Raw genomic sequence first — 24,322 nt, 5'->3', positions numbered from 1 at the left:
CGGCTGCGTTGACCCTTGATCTCAGGAAACAGAGTGGACCGACACCAGCAGATGACATGGCACCCCAAACCATCACTGATGGTGGAAACTTTACACTAGACTTCAGGCAACGTGGATCCTGTGCCTCTCCTGTCTTCCTCCAGACTCTGGGACCTCGATTTCCAAAGGAAATGCAAACCAAACCAACCCAAACCATCATGGGTGCCATGTCATCTGCTGGTGTCGGTCCACTCTGTTTCCTGTAGTAGTAATTGAGGCAAAAGGAGCTCCAACCAAGTATTGAGTATTGTACATGCTCATATTTTTCATTTTCATACTTTTCAGTTGGCCAACATTTCTAAAAATCCCTTTTTTGTATTAGCATTAAGTAATATTCTAATTTTGTGACACACGGAATTTTGGATTTTCATTTGTTGCCACTTCAAATCATCAAAATTAAATGAAATAAACATTTGAATGCATCAGTCTGTGTGCAATGAATAAATATAATGTACAAGTTACACCTTTTGAATGCAATTACTGAAATAAATCAAGTTTTTCAAAATATTCTAATTTACTGGCTTTTACCTGTGTATATATATATATATATGAAATATTTGACTTTCAGTGAATTCTAGCTATATATATATATATATATATATATATATATATATATATATATATATATATATATATATATATATATATATATATATATATATATATATATATATAAATAAAATAAATACTTGAATTTCAGTGTTCATTTATTTACACATATACACACACATAACACTCATCTACTCATTGTTGAGTTAAGGGTTGAATTGTCCATCCTTGTTCTATTCTCTGTCACTATTTTTCTAACCATGCTGAACGCCCTCTCTGATGATGCATTGCTGTGTGGCACGCACAAAAGTGCTTTCATCAAATGCACTAGAGTCTGGAATCTTCCATCTCTCCCTAGCATGGCCCAAAACCGGCACAATCTTTGCTTCCTGAGGAAGATCTTCACTGCCAAGCACTTGGTAGTCCACTACTTCTTCCCGGAGGCTATCCAGGTCCAATTGCAGGGTACGATGTACAGATTGCTACGTTCTGGCAAAGGATCTCTGGTGGCGGTTGTTTAAGTAGTCGTCCCTCTCATCGGGTGTGTTGATTGAAGATGGAACGCAGCAGCATGAGCGACACGCGCGTGCTTGGAGGTGCGCTCAGCGCGGCTCCCAGATGATTGCGCACTGGTGTGCGTCTGGGCCGTGACATAGATGGCAGTATTGCCCTGTTTAAGAGTGTCACAACATTGCTGTTTACGGCAGACGAACTGCTTTACGGTAGACAAAAACGTGACTGCTGTTGTTGTGTGTTGTTACCGCGCTGGGAGGACGTTAATGAAACTGCCTAACAATAAACCCACATAAGAAACCAAGAACTCGCCCTCGACCATTCTACAGTTATAACGTGATTGGGCAGGCACGCTATTTATATTGTGGGAAAGCGGACGTGAAAACAGGTCAGGTCCGCATGGAGCTGAAGGGGGCGTGGCCTCCAGCTCGGCCTGAATTTCGGGAGATTTTAGGGAGAAAATTTGTCCCGGGAGGTTTTCGGGAGAGGCGCTGAATTTCGAGAGTCTCCCGGAAAATCCGGGAGGGTTGGCAGGTATGTCATTGACTGATTTTGTGAATTTTACCTATAACGTGTTAATCGTGTTAATAATCAGAATAAAACTCAGTGGCCTATTGGTTAGAGTGTCCGCCCTGAGATCGTAGGTCGTGAGTTCAAACCCCGGCCGAGTCATACCAAAGACTATAAAAATGGGACCCATTACCTCCCTGCTTGGCACTCAGCATCAAGGGTTGCAATTGGGGGTTAAATCACCAAAAATTATTCCTGGGCCTGGCCACTGCTGCTGCCCACTGCTCCCCTCACCTCCCAGGGGTTGAACAAGGGGACACGCAGAGGACACATTTCACCACACCTAGTGTGTGTGTGTGACAATCATTGGTACTTTTAACTTCAACTTTAAAACAAAAAGGCACACAAAAAATATTGTACCAGCCCACTAATTTGTGAACAATATTTCATACACCAACACAAGACAACATAACAGGATCATTGATACCATGAATTGATTAACATGGACCCCGACTTAAACAAGTTGAAAAACGTATTCGGGTGTTACCATTTAGTGGTCAATTGCACGGAATACGTACTGAACTGTGCAATCTACTAATAAAAGTTTAAATCAATCAATCAATCATTAATTATATTATGCAATTTAAATTACTGTGTTCCCTTTTGTTACATACAATCGTTAAAGGCCTACTGAAACCCACTACTACCGACCACGCAGTCTGATAGTTTATACATCAATGATGAAGTCTTAACATTGCAACACATGCCAATACGACCGGGTTAGCTTACTAAAGTGCAATTTGAAATTTCGTGTGAAATATCCTGCTGAAAACGTCTCGGTATGATGACGTCTGCGCGTGACGTCACGGATTGTAGAGGACATTTTGAGACAGCATGGTGGCCAGCTATTAAGTCGTCTGTTTTCATCGCAAAATTCCACAGTATTCTGGACATCTGTGTTGGTGAATCTTTTGCAATTTGTTCAATGAACAATGGAGACAGCAAAGAAGAAATCTGTAGGTGGGAAGCGGTGTATTGCGGCAGGTGTTGTGCCGGATAACGCACCCCCGCCGTAGAATGCACCCCTTGACTGTTGCGCCGGATAACACAGCCGGTGTTTCATTGTTTACATTCCCGGAAGATGACAGTCAAGCTTTACCATTGGCCTGTGGAGAACTGGGACAACAGAGACTCTTACCAAAAGGAGTTTGAGTTGGATGCGCAGACGCGGTACTGTGAGTACGCATGCAGCTGCGGCTTCCAAACATTTGAGCGCTTGCCCGTACGTGCGTGCCGCTATGTGCATGTCACGTACATAACTTTGGGGACTTTGGGGAAATATATGTGCTGTATGAACTTTGGGGAGGTGAACGGTACTTTGGGCTGTGGGATTGAGTGTGTTGTGCAGGTGTTTGAGTTGTATTGGCGGGTTATATGAACGGAAGGGGGGGGGGGGGTGTTTGTTATGCGGGATTAATTTGTGGCATATTAAATATAAGCCTGGTTGTGTTGTGGCTAATAGAGTATATACATGTCTTGTGTTTATTTACTGTTTTAGTCATTCCCAGCTGAATATCAGGTCCCACCCGCCTCTCACAGCATCTTCCCTATCTGAATCGCTCCCACTGCCCTCTAGTCCTTCACTCTCACTTTCCTCATCTACAAATCTTTCATCCTCGCTCAAATTAATGGGGACATCGTTGCTTTCTCGGTCCGAATCGCTCTCGCTGCTGGTGGCCATGATTGTAAACAATGTGCACATGTGAGGAGCTCCACAACCTGTGACGTCACGCGCATATCGTCTGCTACTTCCGGTAGAGGCAAGGGTTTTTTATCAGCGACCAAAAGTTGCAAACTTTATCGTCGATGTTCTCTACTAAATCCTTAAAACAAAAATATGGCAATATCGCGAAATGATCAAGTATGACACATAGAAGGGACCTAGCTGCTATCCCCGTTTAAATAAGAAAATCGCATTTCAGTAGGCCTTTAATAGTGCAAAATAAGTAAACAAAAGCAAAAACTACTACTTTCACTTTTTGCAAAATATTTGAACAGCACAACAAAAACACAAACGTTGATGCATTTAAGCTTAGAACTGAATAATATCGATACCATCACAGTAGTATCGACAGATAACGATTAAACCCTAGTATCTATACGTGTCACGTGTCAAATACAATGTTTTGTGAAAATAGCGCCTCCTTTCACCAATGTTAACATTGCGATGTCAGAAAATACGCACTTTGAACTAGACAGCCTGGAAAAGAGCGTTTTCTTTGACAAAAATCACAGCATGATTCGACATTAGGGATCAAAAAGGTTGCGGAAGTAACGTCAACAACAAACGACTTCGCGAGTTAGCTTGTAGCTAATAACAACACCAAGAAACGTAAAGTGATAAAAAAAAAGCAAGAGTCTACCTGCGTAGTCACCGACATCGTTGTGAGAAATAGCGTTAGGAGCTTCGTAGCGGATCAAATCTGCCAGTTTGGTGATCCCCATTAGCAGCACAAGCACCAGCTAGCTCGCTAGCTACAGTGGTGATCGATCCAAACAGCAATGGGGCCGATACCAAATGGAGTACTGTCTCTTATAGACACGCGCTTGATATCAATATTTTCAGTTCCCTTCTATGTTTATTTAATCATATACCGGTCTGTAAGTGTATCAGCGGTATTATTATTATCAGTAATGTTACTTTTCTGGTTACATGATGTCCTGGGCAACTCTCTCCAAAGTGTTCTTATATTGTTTAACTAAGTCGCCTATTGTTTAAATCACATGTTTTTGCCTGAAATATCTGTACAGTGTTCCAGTGTTCCAACTATCGTGGGATCACACTCCTCAGCCTTTCCAGTAAGGTCTATTCAGGTGTACTGGAGAGGAGGCTACACCGGATAAAAGTCCATCCATCCATCTTCTTCCGCTTATCCGAGGTCAGGTCACGGGGGCAGCAGCCTAAGCAGGGAAGCCCAGACTTCCCGTTCTTATAAGAACTGATATACGAATGAACAGAATTTCTAGGCGCAGTCAAGGCGTTGAGGGTATCTGGTTTGGTGGCTGCAGGATTAGGTCTCTGCTATTTGCAGATGATGTGGTCCTGATGGTTTCATCTGGCCAAGATCTGCAGCTCTCACTGGATCGGTTCGCAGCCGAGTGTGAAGCAACTGGGATGGGAATCAGCACCTCCAAGTCCGAGTCCATGGTTCTCGCCCGGAAAAGGGTGGAGTGCCATCTCCGGGTTGGGGAGGAGACCCTGGCCCAAGTGGAGGAGTTTAAGTACCTCAGAGTCTTGTTCACGAGTGAGGGAAGAGTGGATCGTGAGATCGACAGGCGGATCGGTGCGGCGTCTTCACTAATGCGGACGCTGTATCGATCCGTTGTGGCGAAGAAGGAGCTGAGCCGGAAGGCAAAGCTCTCCATTTACCGGTCAATCTACGTTCCCATTCTCACCTATGGTCATGAGCTTTGGGTCATGACTGAAAGGACAAGATCACGGGTACAAGCGGCCGAAATGAGTTTCCTCCGCCGGGTGGCGGGGCTCTCCCTTAGAGATAGGGTGAGAAGTTCTGTCATCCGGGGGGAGCTCAAAGTAAAATCGCTGCTCCTCCACATCGAGAGGAGCCAGATGAGGTGGTTCGGGCATCTGGTCAGGATGCCACCCGAACGCCTCCCTAGGGAGGTGTTTCGGGCACATCCGACCGGTAGGAGGCCACGGGGAAGACTATCTCTACCGGCTGGCCTGGGAACGCCTCGGGATCCCCCGGGAGGAGCTGGACGAAGTGGCTGGGGAGAGGGAAGTCTGGGCTTCCCTGCTTAGGCTGCTGCCCCCGCGACCCGACCTCGGATAAGCGGAAGAAGATGGATGGATGGTGTTTAATATGCTTTTTGGACACTTCATTTATGTGATTGGATTTTTGCGTTTAAAATGTTTGAACTGAATTTTATTAAACATCAAATTAAACTGACAATTTCAGTGTAAAAAAAATTAGGTTGAAAAAAAATATAGTGCAGAAATATTTGTTGCTTCAAAACTCAAGTCCCACTTCCGGTAAATTAAGATCCTTAATCATGTCGCAAAACCGGCCAATGAGGTGCTTTAGTCTTAAAATGCCGGAAGTGGGTCATGGGTTCTGAAGCAATTTATGTTTAATAAAATTGTCAGCTTAATTTGAAAAATAGTTCCAAAAATTCAGTCACATGAATTCAGTGTCCAAAAAAAAACTAATTAATAATAGAGTTGTTTGTTTTGGTCCAACCAGAATGAGTATCCAGGAAGTTGTGCGAGGTCCTGTGGAACAATAGGGGGCAGTGCTGCACAAAGGTCAGGTAGAATTATTTGACGCCCATTTATTAAAGCAAACATTATTTACAAACAAATGTTCTCCAAATATACTCGAACACCTTGAGTGATACGAAATTAACTCTGTATTTATGGTTGTACATTGGAACAATACATACAAAAAAAAACCCTAATACTAATTTTTCAAATTAAATATAGTGACATTCATCTTTCACATCACAGAAACAACAGCGATAAGAATATTGTATGGAGATGAAAATAAGTCCATGGATTTTCCAGGGGAACGTGTGTGTGGTCCATCAGTGAGTAGATTGATGGAATTCAAGTGTTCTTGACTAATAAAGCTCCTGAAGTGAATGGTTCACACAAAAGAGTAACAGCTGGAGAAGTCAAACACCAAATACTTGAACCTAGATCACTACAGCACACACATTTGAGTAATACACCACACAACAAGCATCCTGCAGGAACGTTATGGCATCTTTAGTTTTAGTCTTCAAGAACATTTATTTATTGTAGCTTTTACTTCTGGGCTGACCTCCCAAAACATGTGTTGCCAAAGTGAAACCTTCTTTTCCATCTAATGATAGCAGGAATGTCCAACATACTGGAATCCATTTTGATAGTTTTCACCATTAAAAGGAAGGTATTATTATCATGATATAGCAGTCAAACAATCAGTATTTGTCACATTTCTAGGAGAAAAGTGCAAATGTGTTGAAGCATGAACCAGTAACTTGACTTTTTGTCTCCCTTGATGCTGCATCGCTTCCAAGTGAGGCCTAGATGAACAAGATTAAACAAAAAGTATTTTATATTTCTGTTTTCTTTAAAGACTCATTGTAAAAAGCTTAGAAGTTCCATAATCACCTACACCGCACCTTGATGTGATTGCTGACAAAGCATAATATTAATAGTGTTAATAAATATATCATATCAATATCATGTGTATAATGTGTTTCATTGTATGTAGGCCAAAACAAAGCAAGCTGCAGGGCACAAATGGTCCCCGGGCCACACGTTGAACACCCATACACAATGAATCACTGCCACTGCCGTTATTGGTGTAACATCTGTTGGCGCAGTGCGACTTCTAAAGGAAAACTAACATATTGCACAAAAACATGACCTCACAGACCCCTTCTGTGAGGTTGTGGTATGATTGTTGGTCAGGCTGTAGGCCTTACACCTGCTACAGTGCACCCACAATGTCTTATGTTACAGCCTTATCCCAAAGTTCTATACATTCATTTTTGTCCTCAAAATTCTACACACAATACCCCATTATGACAATGTCAAAATGTTTTTTTTTTTGCAAATTTATCAAAACTAAAAATCACATGTACTGTACATAATTATTCACAGCCTTTGCTCAATACTTAGTTGATGCATCTTGGGCAGCAGTTACAGCCTCAAGTCTTTTTGAATACGATGTCACAAGCTTGGCACACCTATCGTTGGGCCCTTTCAATCATTCCTCTTTGCACAGAGAAAACCAACGCTTTTCATCCAAGCTGATGGAGCTTGACAGGTGCTGCAATAAGGAATGGTTGAACATGCCCAAAGATAGGTGTGCCAAGCTTGTGGCATCATATTCAAAAAGACTTGAGGCTGGAATTTCTGCCAAAGATGCATCAACAAAGTATTGAGAAAAGGCTGTCAATACGTATGTACATATAATTTTTTTAGTTATTTATATTTAATCAATTTAAAAAAAAAAGTTTCATATTGTCATTATGGGGTATTGTGTGTAGAATTTTGAGGATGGAAATGAATGTCTTCCATTTTGGAATAAGGCTGTAAGATAAAAATGTGGAGTGCTGTGAACACTTTCCAGGTGTTAATATGGTGCCAAGTTGAAAAGCTGAATTCCAATCATTTGCAATTGAAGCATAATACAAAATAAAAAAACATGGTCATTTCAGTGCTTGCTTTTAGATGCGTCTGTAACAAAACATTGCTTTGGCTCTCAGTGTTTCGGGTGTCTTTAGCCTGCTCCCGTCTTAGCGGCGGAACCAAACCCAGGTGTTGATAAGCCAGAAGGCCACCGTTGCAGAATACAGGATCACCTCTCGCTTGGAGCGCTCCTTGTTTTCTTCCTCCAGCAGCTGCAGTCGGCGGTTCAGCTTGACGATCTGACAAGTCACATGACTTACTTTACTGGTATGTACAGTATGTTTGTAATCATTCATGTCCACATCATAGTAAAACAGTATATACAGGTGACACTTTTATTGTGTAAAGCAGGGGTGCTCATTACGTCGATCGCGAGCTACCGGTCGATCTCGGAGGGTGTGTCAGTCGATCACCAGCCAGGCATTAAAAAAATAGTCCTAAAAATGAGCGATCATAAATCTTCACTATGACGTCACTTTCGTCACTTGATTGACATTCACGGCACCCGAGGGTCTTCTGAGATGACGCTGGCTGCTGCCAGCTCATTAAAATTACCGACAGGAAGGCGAGAAACACTTTATTTCAACAGACTCTGGCGCTGTACCTGTCGTCAAAACTCCAAAGACCGACTGCACAGTTGCGCGAACAAAATAAAAGTCTCAGCAAGCTAGCAAGCTACGGAGTTTGCCGACAATGTATTTCTTGTAAAGTGTATACAAAGGAGTACGGAAGCTGGACAAATAAGATGCCAAAAACCAACCACTTTCATGTGATATTGGACAGAAAGGAGGACTTTTTTTCTCCTCCATTCGAAAATGCGGACGTTTCAGCACTACTGTCTGATTACAATCAATGCAAGTCATCAGAATCAGGTAATACACCAACTTATATTCTTGTCTTCATGAAAGAAAGGAATCTATATGTGTTAAACATGCTTGTATTATCATTAAACACCTTTAACTTGTTAACAATATTAACTATATGTGTTAAACATGCTTGTATTATCTTTAAACACCTTTAACTTGTTAACAATATTAACTATATGTGTTAAACATGCTTGTATTATCTTTAAACACCTTTAACTTGTTAACAATATTAACTATATGTGTTAAACATTCTTGTATTATCATTAAACACCTTTAATTTATTAACAATATTAACTGTGTTAAACATGCTTGCATTATCATTAAACACCTTTAACTTGTTAACAAAAACATATATTTCATAAATAAGTAAATATAAATTATATATATGAATGAGGTAGATCCCCACGACTTGATCAATTGAAAAGTAGCTCCCCTGCAGAAAAAGTGTGAGCACCCCTGGTGTAAAGGCTTGTTTATTTACAAGGTGAAACTACAAACTATGAAAACCTCAAATTGAAAATCTCAGAAAATTGGGGATTTTCCAAAACTTTAAGTCAAGATCATCAAATTTGTAAGAACTAATGGCGGGACATATCTAGGGATGATACTCGAAATCAGTTTTCCCGGTTGTTCGATGAGAAAAGAACCGAGTCCTCGGACTCGAATCCCTTTTTGAGAACCGGTACCCGTTATCGAGACCACTATAGTAAAGAAAAAGAGTTGGTTCTTTATTCGAATCCCTCGGAACGAATCCCGTCCCGACCAGAAATGCCTTGTGAGACATCACAAGAAATGACGTCACGTAGCTCAGTCATTAGGCGCAGATAGGGAAAGCAGGAAAAAAAATGGACCGGAAAAAGCGCTCCAAGGTGTAATAAAGTTCAAAACAAAAGGTATAATCCAATGAATAACTTTACTGAGAGATTTGAGCAGGGTACAAACACATGACGAACACTTTTACGACCAACCGGAAACATAGCAACCAGGCTAGCAACGCACCTCCTTTACGGCAGCTGCCGCAACGTTCTTAAAGCAACCGCAGCACATACATATATATACTAGGGATGTCCCGATCCAGGTTTTTGCACTTCCGATCCGATACCGATATTGTTTTTGCATTTCCGATCCGATACCGATACTGACCGATACCGATACTGACCGATACTGGCCTATCCGAGCATGTATTAAAGTTTAAAGTTATTTAGCCTACTTGGTTGTCAGAATCATGTTGAAAAGGGTTTTAGTACTCTTGATAACAACTAGCCAGCTGAATTAGGGGAGTTTGAATAATACACAATGGTTGGTAACAAGAAACTGACCTGTTTATTCAAGGATAAACACAAAATAGACAAAATTATACATGACAAACAGAAATGGCATCATTGAACTAGGGCTGGGCGATATGGCCTTTTTTTAATATTTCGATATTTTAAGGCCATATTGCGATACACAATATATATCTCGATATTTTGCCTTAGCCTTGAATGAACACTTGATGCATATAATCACAGCAGTATGATGATTCTATGTGTTTTGATTGATTGATTGAGACTTTTATTAGTAGGTTGCACAGTGAAGTACATATTCCGTACAATTGACCACTAAATGGTAACACCCGAATAAGTTTATCAACTTGTTTAAGTCGGGGTCCACTTAAATTGATTCATGATACAGATATGTACTATCAGATATATACTATCATCATAATACAGTCATCACACAAGATAATCACATTGAATTATTTACATTATTTATAATCCAGGGTGTGGAGGGGGGCGCCTGATGTAAGTGTCAAAAAGACAGCCAAAAGAGTTTGATATGAGAATAAATCTAAAGTTAAAATATAGGGTAGAAATGCATCCATTTGCAGGAAATGTAGTCTTGATTTTCAACATTTTCTTTTAAGGCTTGCATGTCTACATTAAAACATTCTTCTTCATACTGCATTAATATATGCTACTTTTAAATTTTCATGCAGAGAAGGAAATCACAACTAAAAAAATCACTAATTTTTTCATACGGTGTTGATGTGGAAATTTTTTGCCTCTGCATTTTGATGGTGTGGGCGTGTGGCACCGAATGGAGATAAGCGTCTCGACAGACGTCACAATATTTGAACAATGAAGACGAAAACTGTTGTCTCTGTCGTGTCCGTGTGTCGAAAATTGTTATGCGCTTATTTTTTTATTTGATTTTGTGCGTGGCATATAATTGCTATGCGCAGAGGACGCTTAAACAGTGCGCAATTGCACAAGCGCGCACCTTAGAGAGAACGTTGGTCACACGGCTGCGCTAGCATCACAGCTAATGTTAGCCATGCTGCTACCTCTCTGCTCGGGGAGGACGTATACGTATGTGACGTATGACGTGACAGTATGTGACGTATGACGTGACAGTATGTGACGTGTGTAAGAAGGTGCGCTTGCTGTCTGTGAGAAGCACAGACACAGAAAAGAGTAAGAAGAGCCTGTCGTGTAATGCCAGCAGCTAAAAGCAACTGCGTGAGAATTGTGGATGTGTTGAAGGTGTGCTGGAAAATGCGGAACGAAAATTACGGAGCAGCAGAAAAGTGGAATGTATTATTTAAATCGGTGCGTAGGAAAACACGGACCGGAGTTTTTTTAAACTGGATCTGGATCGGCATTTTCCCATGCCTTGCCGATACGCAATTTTTGGCAAATATCGGCAGCCGATCCGATCCAAATATCGGATCGGGATATCCCTAATATATACAACTTATATCTCCCTTTTTGAACTTTTGTTTTTCTTTCCTTGTAAACAAAACAAAATCACACTGTATACGTGTTGTCTGTCTAATTATAAATAATGCAGACGAGGCGTGTTGGCTGAGTTCTTGACGTTTACTTTCACAGCGTGCTCATAACCTCATTCTTAGCTGCCTGGTGGCGACATACAACAACACTTTTCGGGGCTACTGCGCATGCTCTTTACTCCCGTTGCATGCTGGGTAGTGTAGTTGTTATATTCCCTAGCCTACCTCATAACATCACATCTTTCCCCCTATAAATAAATAATGTTAACTCAATAAAGTGTATTTCTTTTTTTAGCTTTAACTTTTCATTTTTTAGCATTGTAACCACATTTGCAAACAACTTTTCTCTTCATAGAATTTTCTTTCAATAAAGAAATAAAGTGCAACAATGTCAAAGCATCATAACAAACAGTTATGTCAAATAGCAGCAGAAGTGCACTTTTTGGAGAACTGTATTATTTTCAGTTTTGTGTCCAAGGGACTGATTTTATTTAACACTATATTATTATTTATACACCTATAGTGATCACAGAGACAGGTTGTTTTTGTGTTACTGTATATGTTTGTTTTTCTGAAAAATCCTACTTAATATACTTTGGGTAACAACAGTCAATATTTATTTATTTTGTTTTATTTTTTTAGGAGGGTAACAGTCAATATTTATTTATTTATTAGATTTTATTTTTTTCTTATATAATAAAAGTGAGCTTTTGTTAAACCAAATATTGTGTGTTTTTTTCCATATACAACAACCTAACTGGACTCGATCAGAGAATCGATAAGGAATCGGTTCGATAAGAGGATTCGATAATAGGCTCGAACTTGATAATTTCTTATCAAACATCATCCCTAGACATATCTCACTTTGCATGTAATGAGTTTATATCATACTCATACTTGCCAACCATCCCGATTTTCCCGGGAGACTCACGAATTTCAGTGCCCCTCCCGAAAATCTCCCGGGGCAACCATTCTCCCGAATTTCTCCCGATTTCCACCCGGCCAACAATATTGGGGGCGTGCCTTAAAGGAACTGCCTTTAGCGTACTCTCTCACCTAAAAAGGAGACTATTATATATGTCTTCGTTATCCATAGGTTTATCTATAACCAGAGGTGGGTAGTAACGCGCTACATTTACTCCGTTACATCTACTTGAGTAACTTTTGGGATAAATTGTACTTCTAAGAGTAGTTTTAATGCAACATACTTTTACTTTTACTTGAGTATATTTATAGAGAAGAAACGCTACTTTTACTCCGCTACTTTTATCTACATTCAGCTCGCTACTCGCTACTAATTTGTATCGATCTGTTAATGCACGCTTTGTTTGTTTTGGTCTGTCATAGTGCCTGCGTTTCAACAAATACAGTCACTGGTGACGTTCACTCCGTTCCACCAATCAGATGCAGTCACTGGTGACGTTGGACCAATCAAACAGAGCCAGGGGTCACATGACCTGACTTAAACAAGTTGAAAAACTTATTGGGGTGTTACCATTTAGTGGTCAATTGTACGGAATATGTACTGTACTGTGCAATCTACTAATACAAGTTCCAATCAATCAATCAAAAGTGTGAAGGAAAAAAGAAAATTTTTTATTTCAACCGTACACCCCGTCAAAAGCCTAAAGACTGACTGCACAGTTCCTGTCTTCACAATAAAAGTGCCGCTCCATCGCGCCTGCGCTTTCAAAATAAGAGTCTCCGAAAGCCTGCGCAAACAAGCTAGCAAGCTACGGAGTTTGCCGCCAATGTATTTCTTGTAAAGTGTATAAAAACGAATATGGAAGCTGGACATATAAGATGCCAAAAACCAACCACTTTCATGTGGTATTAGACAGAAAGGAGGAACTTTTTTTCTCCTCCATTTGAAAACCTGGACGTTTGTCATCACTACTGTCTGATTCCAATCAATGCAAGTCATCAGAATCAGGTAATACACCAACTTATATTCTTGTCTTCATGAAAGAAAGGAATCTATATGTTAAACATGCATGTATATTCATTAAAACACTATTAACATGTAAACAAAAACGGCAAAAAAAATAAATATAAATTATATACTGTATATATCTATACATCTATATATATATATATCTATATATATATATATATATATATATATATATATATATGTATGTGTGTGTGTATATATATATATATATATATATATATATATATATATATATATATATATATATATATATATATATATATATATATATATGATATGTGTGTGTATGTTACTCATCAGTTACTCAGTACTTGAGTAGTTTTTTTTACAACATACTTTTTACTTTTACTCAAGTAAATATTTGGGTGACTACTCCTTACTTTTACTTGAGTAATACATCTCTAAAGTAACAGTACTCTTACTTGAGTACAATTTCTGGCTACTCTACCCACCTCTGTCTATAACCCATAAAGTAGGCAGGCACGGAGCTATTTCTCAGCGTGTGTTTATTCCAGCCGGCACGTTAATACACTGACACACAACATCCGGATTCCCATCATGCATTGCTTCAAAACTACGGCATTCCCGGGCGCGGCCACCGCTGCTGCCCACTGCTCCCCTCACCTCCCAGGGGGTGATCAAGGGTGATGGGTCAAATGCAGAGAATAATCTCGCCACACCTAGTGTGTGTGTGTGACAATCATTGGTACTTTAACTTTAACTTTAAGTAGTAATGTCCAAAAACATAACAGAGACGAAGCAGAAGAACGAAATAGAGACATGGCGACGACGAGTAAGAAGAAGAAGTACGCTTGCAAGTTCCAGAATGATTGGAAAAAATAATTTCAGTTCATCCAGGACAGCTCGAAGGGGAAGGGGTATGCTGCCTGCAAATTGTGTAGAACAGACTTCTCCGTTGAACACGGTGGCCGAACGGATATACTCATTCATGAACGGATTATTTATATATATATATATATATATATATATATATATATATATATATATATATATATATATGAAATACTTGAAAATATACCCCCCTCAATCTCCCGAATTCGGAGGTCTCAAGGTTGGCAAGTATGATCATACTAGTTTTACATTTGAAGTTACTATACTATAGAGCACACCGGGATATAAGCCACACCCACTACAATTTTAGAATAAATAAATATTTTTCTATATAATGGCCGCACCAGACTATAAACCACAGATACTGTATATAGGTTGTAAAATTAGTTATTTGGAAATATTTATTCACATAGCTAAATTGTTTCCAAACGGTGTCTTTAAAACAGCAGTTAAACGGCTGATCAAACAAAACAGAAGTCATGGTCATGGACCCACTAGCTGCAGAAGCTAGCTCTCCAATCAGCTAAACAGACTCAATAACTCCACGGTGACGTTTTGGTGAATTTACTGAGGAATTTGTGAAACTGAAACAATACAAAAGAATGCCATTGTAAGTTAATAATACTAACACAGACACTCATAAACGTGTTAGCATATTAGCTAATGCTAACCACGCTAGCTGATTATATTATGATAGCACGTACAAATATGCATGAAAACACTCCTACAGACATCCCACATGGGACGGTTTAGTGAGTAAGAATTGGTTTAGTTATATTGTAAAACAGTGATGATTGAAGAATCCATACGAGTAGAAAAACACTATGGATGGCTATAAAACAGAACGGCAGTTCTATTTGCGATTGAAAGCACAGTCTAAACAGAAGGGCAATGCAGTACTGCAGTTAGCGAAATCATCCAAAAAATGGCGCCATTGCACAAACAATAACACACCTATTTAGTGTATTTGCTTTGTTTCTGGTATTTGCATTATGACCGTCAGCAAAGAAAACTCCATAAATTAGCAACACCGTTTTATAAGTCGCAGGATTTAAAGCGTAGGAAAACCGCAGCAGTTTACAGTCCAGAATTTATGGTAAATTGTTTTGAGTTTCACCTGTATGAGGTGCAATCATGAGTACAAGGTGTAGGTATGTACTTTTGTAAGTTAATAATACTAACCCAGACACTCAACGTGTTTGCATATTAGCTCATGCTAACGACGCTAGCTACATTACATTACGATAGCACGTACAAATATGCATGAAAAGATTCCTACAGACATCACACATGGGACTACTTTAGTAAGTAAGAATTGTTTGACTTATATTGTAAAAAGCTATTGACGGCTATGGCTTTAGGGGCGGTATGGCGTAGTGGGTAGAGCGGTCGTGCCAGAAACCTGAGGGTTGCAGGTTCGCTCCCCGCTACAACATCCAAATCGCTGCCGTTGTGTACTTGGGCAGGACACTAAACCCTTGCCCCTGGTGCCGCTCACACTGGTGAATGAATGATGAATAAATGACAGGTGGTGGTCGGAGGGGCCGTAGGTGCAAAGTGTCAGCCTCGCTTCCGTCAGTCTACCCCAGGGCAGCTGTGGCTACAATTGTAGCTTACCACCACCAAGTGTGAATGAATGATGGGTTCCCACTTCTCTGTGAGCGCTTTGAGTATCTAATAATAGAAAAGTGCGATATAAAATAAAATCCATTATTATTATTATTATTATTATTATAAGACAGAACGGCACTTCTACTTCCGATTGAAAGCGCAGTCTAAACAGAAGGGCAATGCAGCACCTGCAGTGAGCGAACTCGTCCAAAAGATGGCGCCATTGCACAAACAATAACACACCTATTTAGTGTGTTGGAACCATCTTAAGAGAAACTACAAACGTGGCATTTTTGTTGGGTTTGAGCTTTGTTTTTGGTATTTGCATTATGACCGTCAGCAAAGAAAACTCCATAAATTAGCCACACCGTTTTAAAAGCCGCAGGATTTAAAGCATAGGAAAACTGTAGCAGTTTACAGTCCAGAATTTATGGTAAATAGTTTTGAGTTTCACCTATATGAGGGCCATCATGAGTACAAGGTGTAGGAATGTAAATATATATGCAAAAAGATGAATTACCTGTCGTCGTAATGAGGAGGCATCCACTAATCCACAGTCCTCGGGGTTCATTTCCAAGGCGATATCCAGGTGTGTCCTGTGAAGGTAATGACAACATGTTTAATTTCATTCATATATTTTAGGCAACGACACATAAAAGTTAGACAACACGTCATTCTATCAAGTCCATTTTCTACTGTTTGTCCCTCTTGTCATGTAGTGCAAAGAGGAATGTAGAGTATGTAAACATGACGATATAGTTTTTCCCGAAAGGGAGTGAAGAAGATAACTTATTCATTCAATCACTGAATCACCATTCAGTGATTATTACTTTGAGCTTCACTGTTACTTTCTTCAAGGATTATTATACTAATGTTATATGTTACCACATGTAACAATAATGATTACACTGTAACAACCATTTATTGCAACAATGTAAGAAGAAGGAACTGTACCAAAAATGTTACCAACAGTGGTCAATTGTCAATAAAAAATACAGCTGTCATTTTCAGCGCGCGCACACACACACACACACACACACACACACACACACACACACACACACACACACACACACACACACACACACACACACACACACACACACACACACACACACACACACACACACACACACACACACACACACACACACACAGAGAGTGATGCATAACTCAGAAATTATCCAAAAACATACCAACATGGTAAAACACCTTCAATGAGGGGGAATAGCAGAACATGAATTTAAATGTGGAAATATTAAAAAAACAAATGCTAGGAATTCACGGAACAAAACAGAAGTTAGCCAAACTATCAGGGGGGACCTGAGGGATGTTAGTCTTTATTTATTTTTTTGTTGTTTTTATTTGTCCTGTCCAGCTTCTCAGGCAAATCATATAGTTGATGTAGATGCCCATATCGGCTGTACAAATTTACTTTACAAAAGAGAAGTGTGGGATACTTCTCTTGTTGCCTTATTTGTATTTGAATTTATTAAATGTATTTATATTATCATTTGGTGCAGCCGGACCGGAGGAGGAGGAGATAGAAAGAGGGGGAAAAAAGGAAGACAGAGGGTGAAATTGTGGGGAAAGGGGGTGATAAGACAGAGAGACAAAAACAACAACAACAACAACAATAGAGCAACATCAGCAAATACGATATCTACAAATATGATGGTAAAAGTGATAGCAAAGAAGCATTTAGTGAAATAAATAATACCGAAATGACAATGAGCATTATTACACTACAAATGGAGCAATACAAATACCAATAGAAATAGCGCTATTGATAATGAATAATACCAATAATTTACCTCTATTATCAACAATACAGTTGTTCAAATGCAACAATACATATACGTAATGATAACTAGAGATACAAAAAAAAGCAGAAAAATGGAGGGGAAGAAAGAGAAGCCAACTATATTAACCTTGTAGATTGTTATAGTAACAATAGGTTAAGCTTTGTCAGTGTGCTATGTGTTATCCAGTTTACCCTAGGGCAGTGGTTCTTAACCTGGGTTCGGTGAGTCGGGCTCAGGGGTTCGGCGGAGGTCAAGACACAGCAGACTCATCGTGTAAATAAAAACTTTTCACTATCGGCGTATTACGGATACGGCAACAGCAGAAGTCGCACTGATTTGCAGGTGTGTAATTTGTTGTGAGTTTATGCACTGTGTTGGTATGTACAATATATATGACTCCCAGTGTGTGGGAGCCAGAGTACTGCCCCAGCCACCCAGAGAGCCCAACCCACAAACAGCAGGTGTGGCATCCAGGGAACAAGGGACCACCGGCCCCACGCAGCCAGGCCGGCCAGCGACAGGAACCCCACCGTACCGCCCGGAAGAGCCAGCAGCAGGCCGCAGACAGATGCACCCGGCAGAGGACAATACACGGGAGAAGCAGGGGACAGCCAGCCCTCAAGCCAGCGAGAGACCACACCCCACACGGGCAGAAAAGCGGGATGCCCCGCCCGAGGGGCCCAGAGACCCCCCGCAACCGGACGGGAAGGAGCCCACCCCCCACCCCCGGAGAGCACGGCACGGCCCGCCCAACACGGGGCCATGGGAACCACCCACCCCACCCGCAGGGACCCCAATGATGGAGATGGAACAACCAGCAACCGCCCTGTCGAATACCCCCCCGGAGAGAGGGAAAAAAAAAATAATAATAATAATAATAATAAGATATATAAAAATATATAAATATAAAAAAGAGAATTAAAAGAAGATCACAGACACGCTGACACACAAAGTCACTACCCCAGCAGCTGGCCGACTTGCAGCACCAAGCTACCACAATAGACGCGGGGACTAGAACCAGCAGGCCCCAACCAAGACGGGCACCTGAAAGGGATGGACGGTGGGACCCAGGAGCTCCAGACACGCAGCCTGAGGCCCCGACCCCCGCCTGACAAGCAGGCCCAGAGCGTACACCCAGAAATACATATATATATATACATATATACACATATATACATATACATATACAAACCCCATTTCCATATGAGTTGGGAAATTGTGTTAGATGTAAATATAAACGGAATACAATGATTTGCAACTCGTTTTCAACCCTTATTCAGTTGAATATGCTACTAAGACAACATACCGTATTTGATGTTCTAACTCATAAACTTTCTTTTTTTTTTTGCAAATAATAATTAACTTAAAATTTCTTGGCTGCAACACGTGCCAATGTGGTTGGGAAAGGGTATGTTCACCACTGTGTTACATGGCCTTTCCTTTTAACAACACTCAGTAAACGTTTGGGAACTGAGGAGACACATTTTTTAAGCTTCTCAAGTGGAATTCTTTCCCATTCTTGCTTGATGTACAGCTTAAGTTGTTCAACAGTCCGGGGGTCTCCGTTGTGGTATTTTAGGCTTCATGATGCACCACACATTTTCAATGGGAGACAGGTCTGGACTACAGGCAGGCCAGTCTAGTACCCACACTCTTTTACTATGAAGCCACGTTGAAGTAACACGTGGCTTGGCATTGTCTTGCTGAAATAAGCAGGGGCGTCCATGGTAACGTTGCTTGGATGGCAACATATGTTGCTCCAAAACCTGTATGTACCTTTCAGCATTAATGGCGCCTACACAGATGTGTAAGTTACCAATGTCTTGGGCACTAATACACCACCATACCATCACAGATGCTGGCTTTTCAACTGTGCGCCTATAACAATCCGGATGGTTCTTTTCCTCTTTGGTCCGGAGGACACAACGTCCACAGTTTCCAAAAACTACTTGAAATGTGGACTCGTCAGACCACAGAACACTTTTCCACTTTGTATCAGTCCATCTTAGATGAGCTCAGGCCCAGCGAAGCCGACAGCGTTTCTGGGTGTTGTTGATAAACGGTTTTCGCCTTGCATAGGAGAGTTTTAACTTGCACTTACAGATGTAGCGACCAACTGTAGTTACTGACAGTGGGTTTCTGAAGTGTTCCTGAGCCCATGTGGTGATATCCTTTACACACTTATGTCGCATGTTGATGCAGTACAGCCTGAGGGATCAAAGGTCACGGGCTTAGCTGCTTACGTGCAGTGATTTCTCCAGATTCTCGGAACCCTTTGATGATATTACGGAGCGTAGATGGTGAAATCCTTTAATTCCTTGCATTAGCTGGTTGAGAAAGGTTTTTCTTAAACCGTTCAACAATTTGCTCACGCATTTATTTGTGAATGACTGAGCATTTCATGGAATCTACTTTTATACCCAATCATGGCACCCACCTGTTCCCAATTAGCCTGTTCACCTGTGGGATGTTCCAAATAAGTGTTTGATGAGCATTCCTCAACTTTATCAGTATTTATTGCCACCTTTCCCAACTTCTTTGTCACGTGTTGCTGGCATCAAATTCTAAAGTTAATGATTATTTGCAAAAAAAAAAATGTTTATCAGTTTGAACATCAAATATGTTGTCTTTGTAGCATATTCAACTGAATATGGGTTGAAAATGATTTGCAAATCATTGTATTCCGTTTATATTTACATCTAACACAATTTCCCAACTCATATGGAAACGGGGTTTGTGTATATATATATATATATGTGTGTGTGTATATATATATATATATATATATATATATATATATATACATACATATATATATACACACACACATATATATATATACACATATATACATATATATATATATATATATATATATATGTATATATTAGGGCTGCGAATCTTTGAGTGTCCCACGATTCGATTCAACATCGATTCTTGGGGTCACGATTCTATTCAAAATCGATTTTTTTTTTTTCCAATTCAACACGATTCCCGATTCAAAAACAATTTTTTTCCCGATTCAAAACAATTTTCTATTCATTCAATACATAGGATTTCAACAGGATCTACCCCAGTCTGCTGACATGCAAGCAGAGTAGTAGATTAGTAGATTTTTGTATATCTCTCAGTGAGGTGACTTGCTGCGGTTAGCCAAATTTTAGAGCTGTCTGCACTGATTAATTGTCTGCAGTTCAAAATGTGAGTTAAGCCGTACAAAACCTTAGCATTTAACCATCCACCATGTATGACGTCATACAACACGCCAGAACTCAGTTCAGAGAGCATCAACATGGGTATTTGTGTCTTTTCTGCAACACAGAAAAATGTACACCTAAAGTCATGCGATTGTTGTTTTTACTGTGGCTAACTTATTTTCACTCTTCTGTGTGGGTGTGTGTGAGGTGACAACTCACTTGTGCGTTAGGATTTTGTCCGTAAAGGTTTAAGCTGACTTTTTGAAGTTGAGGTTTGTGAATGCAACCTCGCTCACTGTAACCTAAGTGTCCCAATACTTTTGTCTACTTTAAGTTCATAAGTGTCCCAATACTTTTGCCTAGTGTTAGTCCTAAGTGTCCCAATACTTTTGTCTACTTGTAGTCCATAAGTGTCCCAATACTTTTGCCTAGTGTTAGTCCTAAGTGTCCCAATACTTTTGTCTACTTGTAGTCCATAAGTGTCCCAATACTTTTGCCTAGTGTTAGTCCTAAGCGTCCCAATACTTTTGCCTAGGATTAGTCCTAAGTGTCCCAATACTTTTGTCCAGTGTTAGTCCTAAGTGTCCCAATACTTTTGCCTAGTGTCAGTCCTAAGTGTCCCAATACTTTTGCCTAGTGCTCGTCCTAAGAGTCCCAATACTTTTGTGTACTTGTAGTCCATAAGTGTTCCAATACTTTTGTCTAGTGTTAGTCCTTAGTGTCCAATACTTTTGTCTAGTGTCAGTCCTAAGAGTCCCAATACTTTTGTCTACGTGTAGTCCATAAGTGTCCCAATACTTTTGTCTACTTGTAGTCTATAAGCTTCCCAATACTTTTGCCTAGTGTTAGTCCTAAGTGTCCCAATACTTTTGTCTACTTGTAGTCCAATAAGTGTCCCAATACTTTTGCCTAGTGTTAGTCCTAAGTGTCCCAATACGACAAACGCGCTCAGAGGAAATATAACCTTCATTGGTGCATAATGAGGAAGTGTCCTGTTGTTGTTGTTGTTGTTGTTGTTGTTGTTGTGGCTAACAGCTAGCCTCGAGCTGAGGGGCTATCGGTGTTGGCAAATTAATGTTAGTAATATGTTTAAAAACTGTGCTTCTGTCAGGACGCTTCATTACTTACAAGACGTTACTCGTACAGCACAAGATCACCGCCATGCACCTGTTGCAGGCGCCATTTATTTAGCACCGATAGTTTCTTCTTTTTTCAGTATGGTCGCTGCAACTTTTATTGGCACAGGTGCCATTATGGAAGAGAGTTTCAGGGCCCATCTCTATTTTTGTGGTATAATCATCTCACTATTAGGGGTGAATCTAAAAGTCACCTGCGGTGGCTGTCATCCAGGACCTCAAGGACCTGCTGGTAGGCCCGGCGTGTGGTGGACTGGATGTAGGACAGGAAGCCGGCTGTTGTGAACAGGTTGATGTTTGCATCCTCAGGGGAACACAGAGGGGGACACAGGCGGACTGGGGGTGCCATTGGTGAGGGTGTCACACTGTAAGCGCAGTGGAGAGAAAAAGTGAAGGAGGTTTTTGAAGAAATTCTAAATTAAAAAAAACAAAAAAAAAGATAGCAGCCTCACCTTACTTCGCCTCTGCTAATCTGACTGCTGTGGCGACCAGATATGTAGTCAGTGGCACTGCGTTCTTTTCCAGATCTGGAGTGAGTCTGTGGATGACACAATCTAGGTTAGAATTGTTTTTTATGTCAAATAAAAACAATAATCGGTCCTCTTACTGCATGGCTAGGGTTGCTCCCTGAATTGGCGCTTGGGTTAGTTTCAAGGGAGTCCAGTGGTTCTTCTGTGAGAGTGAGAACACGAGGTGGGGCTTTCATGCCCAGAAGGTCCATTGCAGGGATGGACTGAATCAGGTCCAAGTCTCTGGGACAGGAGAACTGTGCATCACCGTCATCTGCTGTGTGGAATATGAACAGTCTCACACCTCATGCCAGGGGTGTCCAAACTACAAACAGACTTCAGTTTGGCCCACCAGACGTTATGAGTTTAATAAGGAGGAACTATCTGACCCGCGAGGCTCTTTCCAAATCTGACACTCTGATTGCTGCAAATTTTCTGCCACCTTGTGGAAAATGTGAGTGAATCAGGTCAATGACCATGAATTGTGCATTGAAGTGAATACAGCACAGCATTTACTCAAATATGACCCAATACAAACAACTTTCCATGCACATGGCGCAAAAAAATTGCAACTAACACAAAAAGTCGTGTGACATGGTCACACATAACACAACCTGTTACTGCGTGGGTTCGCTCTGGGTACTCCGGCTTCATCCAACATCCAAAGACATGCACGTGGGGATAGGTTGATTGGCAACACTAAATTGGCCCGAGTGTGTGAATGTGAGCGTGAATGTTGTCCGTCTATCTGTGTTGGCCCTGCGATGAGGTGGCAACTTGTCCCGCCTACCGCCCGAATGCAGCTAAGATAGGCTCCACCACCCCCCGCGACCCCAAAAGGGACAAGCGGTAGAAAATGGTTGGATGTTGTGTGTATATACACACGCACACGCACACACACACACACGTATATATACATACACGTACACACACACATGTATACACACATGTGTACATGTGCGTGTGTACGTGTACGTATATATACACATATACATATATACATATATACACATATATACATATACATATACAAACCCCGTTTCCATATGAGTTGGGAAATTGTGTTAGATGTAAATATAAACGGAATACAATGATTTGCAAATCCTTTTCAACCCATATTCAATTGAATGCACTACAAAGACAAGATATTTGATGTTCAACTCATAAACTTTATTTTTTTTTGCAAATTATAATTAACTTAGAATTTCATGGCTGCAACACGTGCCAAAGTAGTTGGGAAAGGGCATGTTCACTACTGTGTTACGTCACCCTTTCTTTTAACAACATTCAATAAACGATTGGGAACTGAGGAAACTAATTGTTGAAGCTTTGAAAGTGGAATTTTTTCCCATTCTTGTTTTATGTAGAGCTTCAGTTGTTCAACAGTCCGGGGTCTCCGCTGTCGTATTTTACGCTTCATAATGCGCCACACATTTTCGATGGGAGACAGGTCTGGACTGCAGGCGGCCCAGGAAAGTACCCGCACTCTTTTTTTACGAAGCCACGCTGTTGTAACACGTGCTGAATGTGGCTTGGCATTGTCTTGCTGAAATAAGCAGGGGCGTCCATGAAAAAGACGGCGCTTAGATGGCAGCATATATTGTTCCAAAACCTGTATGTACCTTTCAGCATTAATGGTGCCTTCACAGATGTGTAAGTTACCCATGCCTTGGGCACTAATGCACCCCCATACCATCACAGATGCTGGCTTTGCGTCGATAACAGTCTGGATGGTTCGCTTCCCCTTTGGTCCGGATGACACGATGTCGAATATTTCCAAAAACAATTTGAAATGTGGACTCGTCA

The 24,322-nt window shown here is 40.7% G+C and overlaps 2 protein-coding genes across 3 annotated transcripts in view; both read right to left on the bottom strand.

The window, feature by feature from the left end:
- Nucleotides 1-4,168, bottom strand: part of LOC133617628 (probable flap endonuclease 1 homolog) — a 32,697-nt gene extending 28,529 nt beyond the window's left edge. Inside the window, exon 1 of the mRNA XM_061977717.2 lies at nt 4,035-4,168. Coding sequence (XP_061833701.1) covers nt 4,035-4,116 — 82 coding nt within the window. The 5' untranslated portion in view covers nt 4,117-4,168. The remainder of the gene's footprint in view (nt 1-4,034) is intronic.
- A 1,859-nt stretch (nt 4,169-6,027) lies between these two features.
- Nucleotides 6,028-24,322, bottom strand: part of LOC133617618 (mitochondrial fission factor homolog A-like) — a 34,692-nt gene continuing 16,397 nt past the window's right edge. The window contains exons 3-7 of one of the 2 annotated variants that reach the window (XM_061977699.2): nt 22,615-22,793; nt 22,460-22,545; nt 22,202-22,372; nt 16,390-16,465; nt 6,028-8,052 (exon numbers count right to left, since the gene is read on the bottom strand). In XM_061977699.2, coding sequence (XP_061833683.1) covers nt 7,921-8,052; nt 16,390-16,465; nt 22,202-22,372; nt 22,460-22,545; nt 22,615-22,793 — 644 coding nt within the window. In that variant the 3' untranslated portion in view covers nt 6,028-7,920. The remainder of the gene's footprint in view (nt 8,053-16,389; nt 16,466-22,201; nt 22,373-22,459; nt 22,546-22,614; nt 22,794-24,322) is intronic. The other variant, XM_061977700.2, reaches the window with a different exon arrangement.

Source organism: Nerophis lumbriciformis, linkage group LG18 (assembly GCF_033978685.3).
Source record: "Nerophis lumbriciformis linkage group LG18, RoL_Nlum_v2.1, whole genome shotgun sequence".
Lineage (NCBI taxonomy): Eukaryota > Metazoa > Chordata > Actinopteri > Syngnathiformes > Syngnathidae > Nerophis > Nerophis lumbriciformis.
The sequence above is the reverse complement of the archived record's forward strand: the minus strand, read 5'-3'. Positions and strand labels throughout refer to the sequence as shown.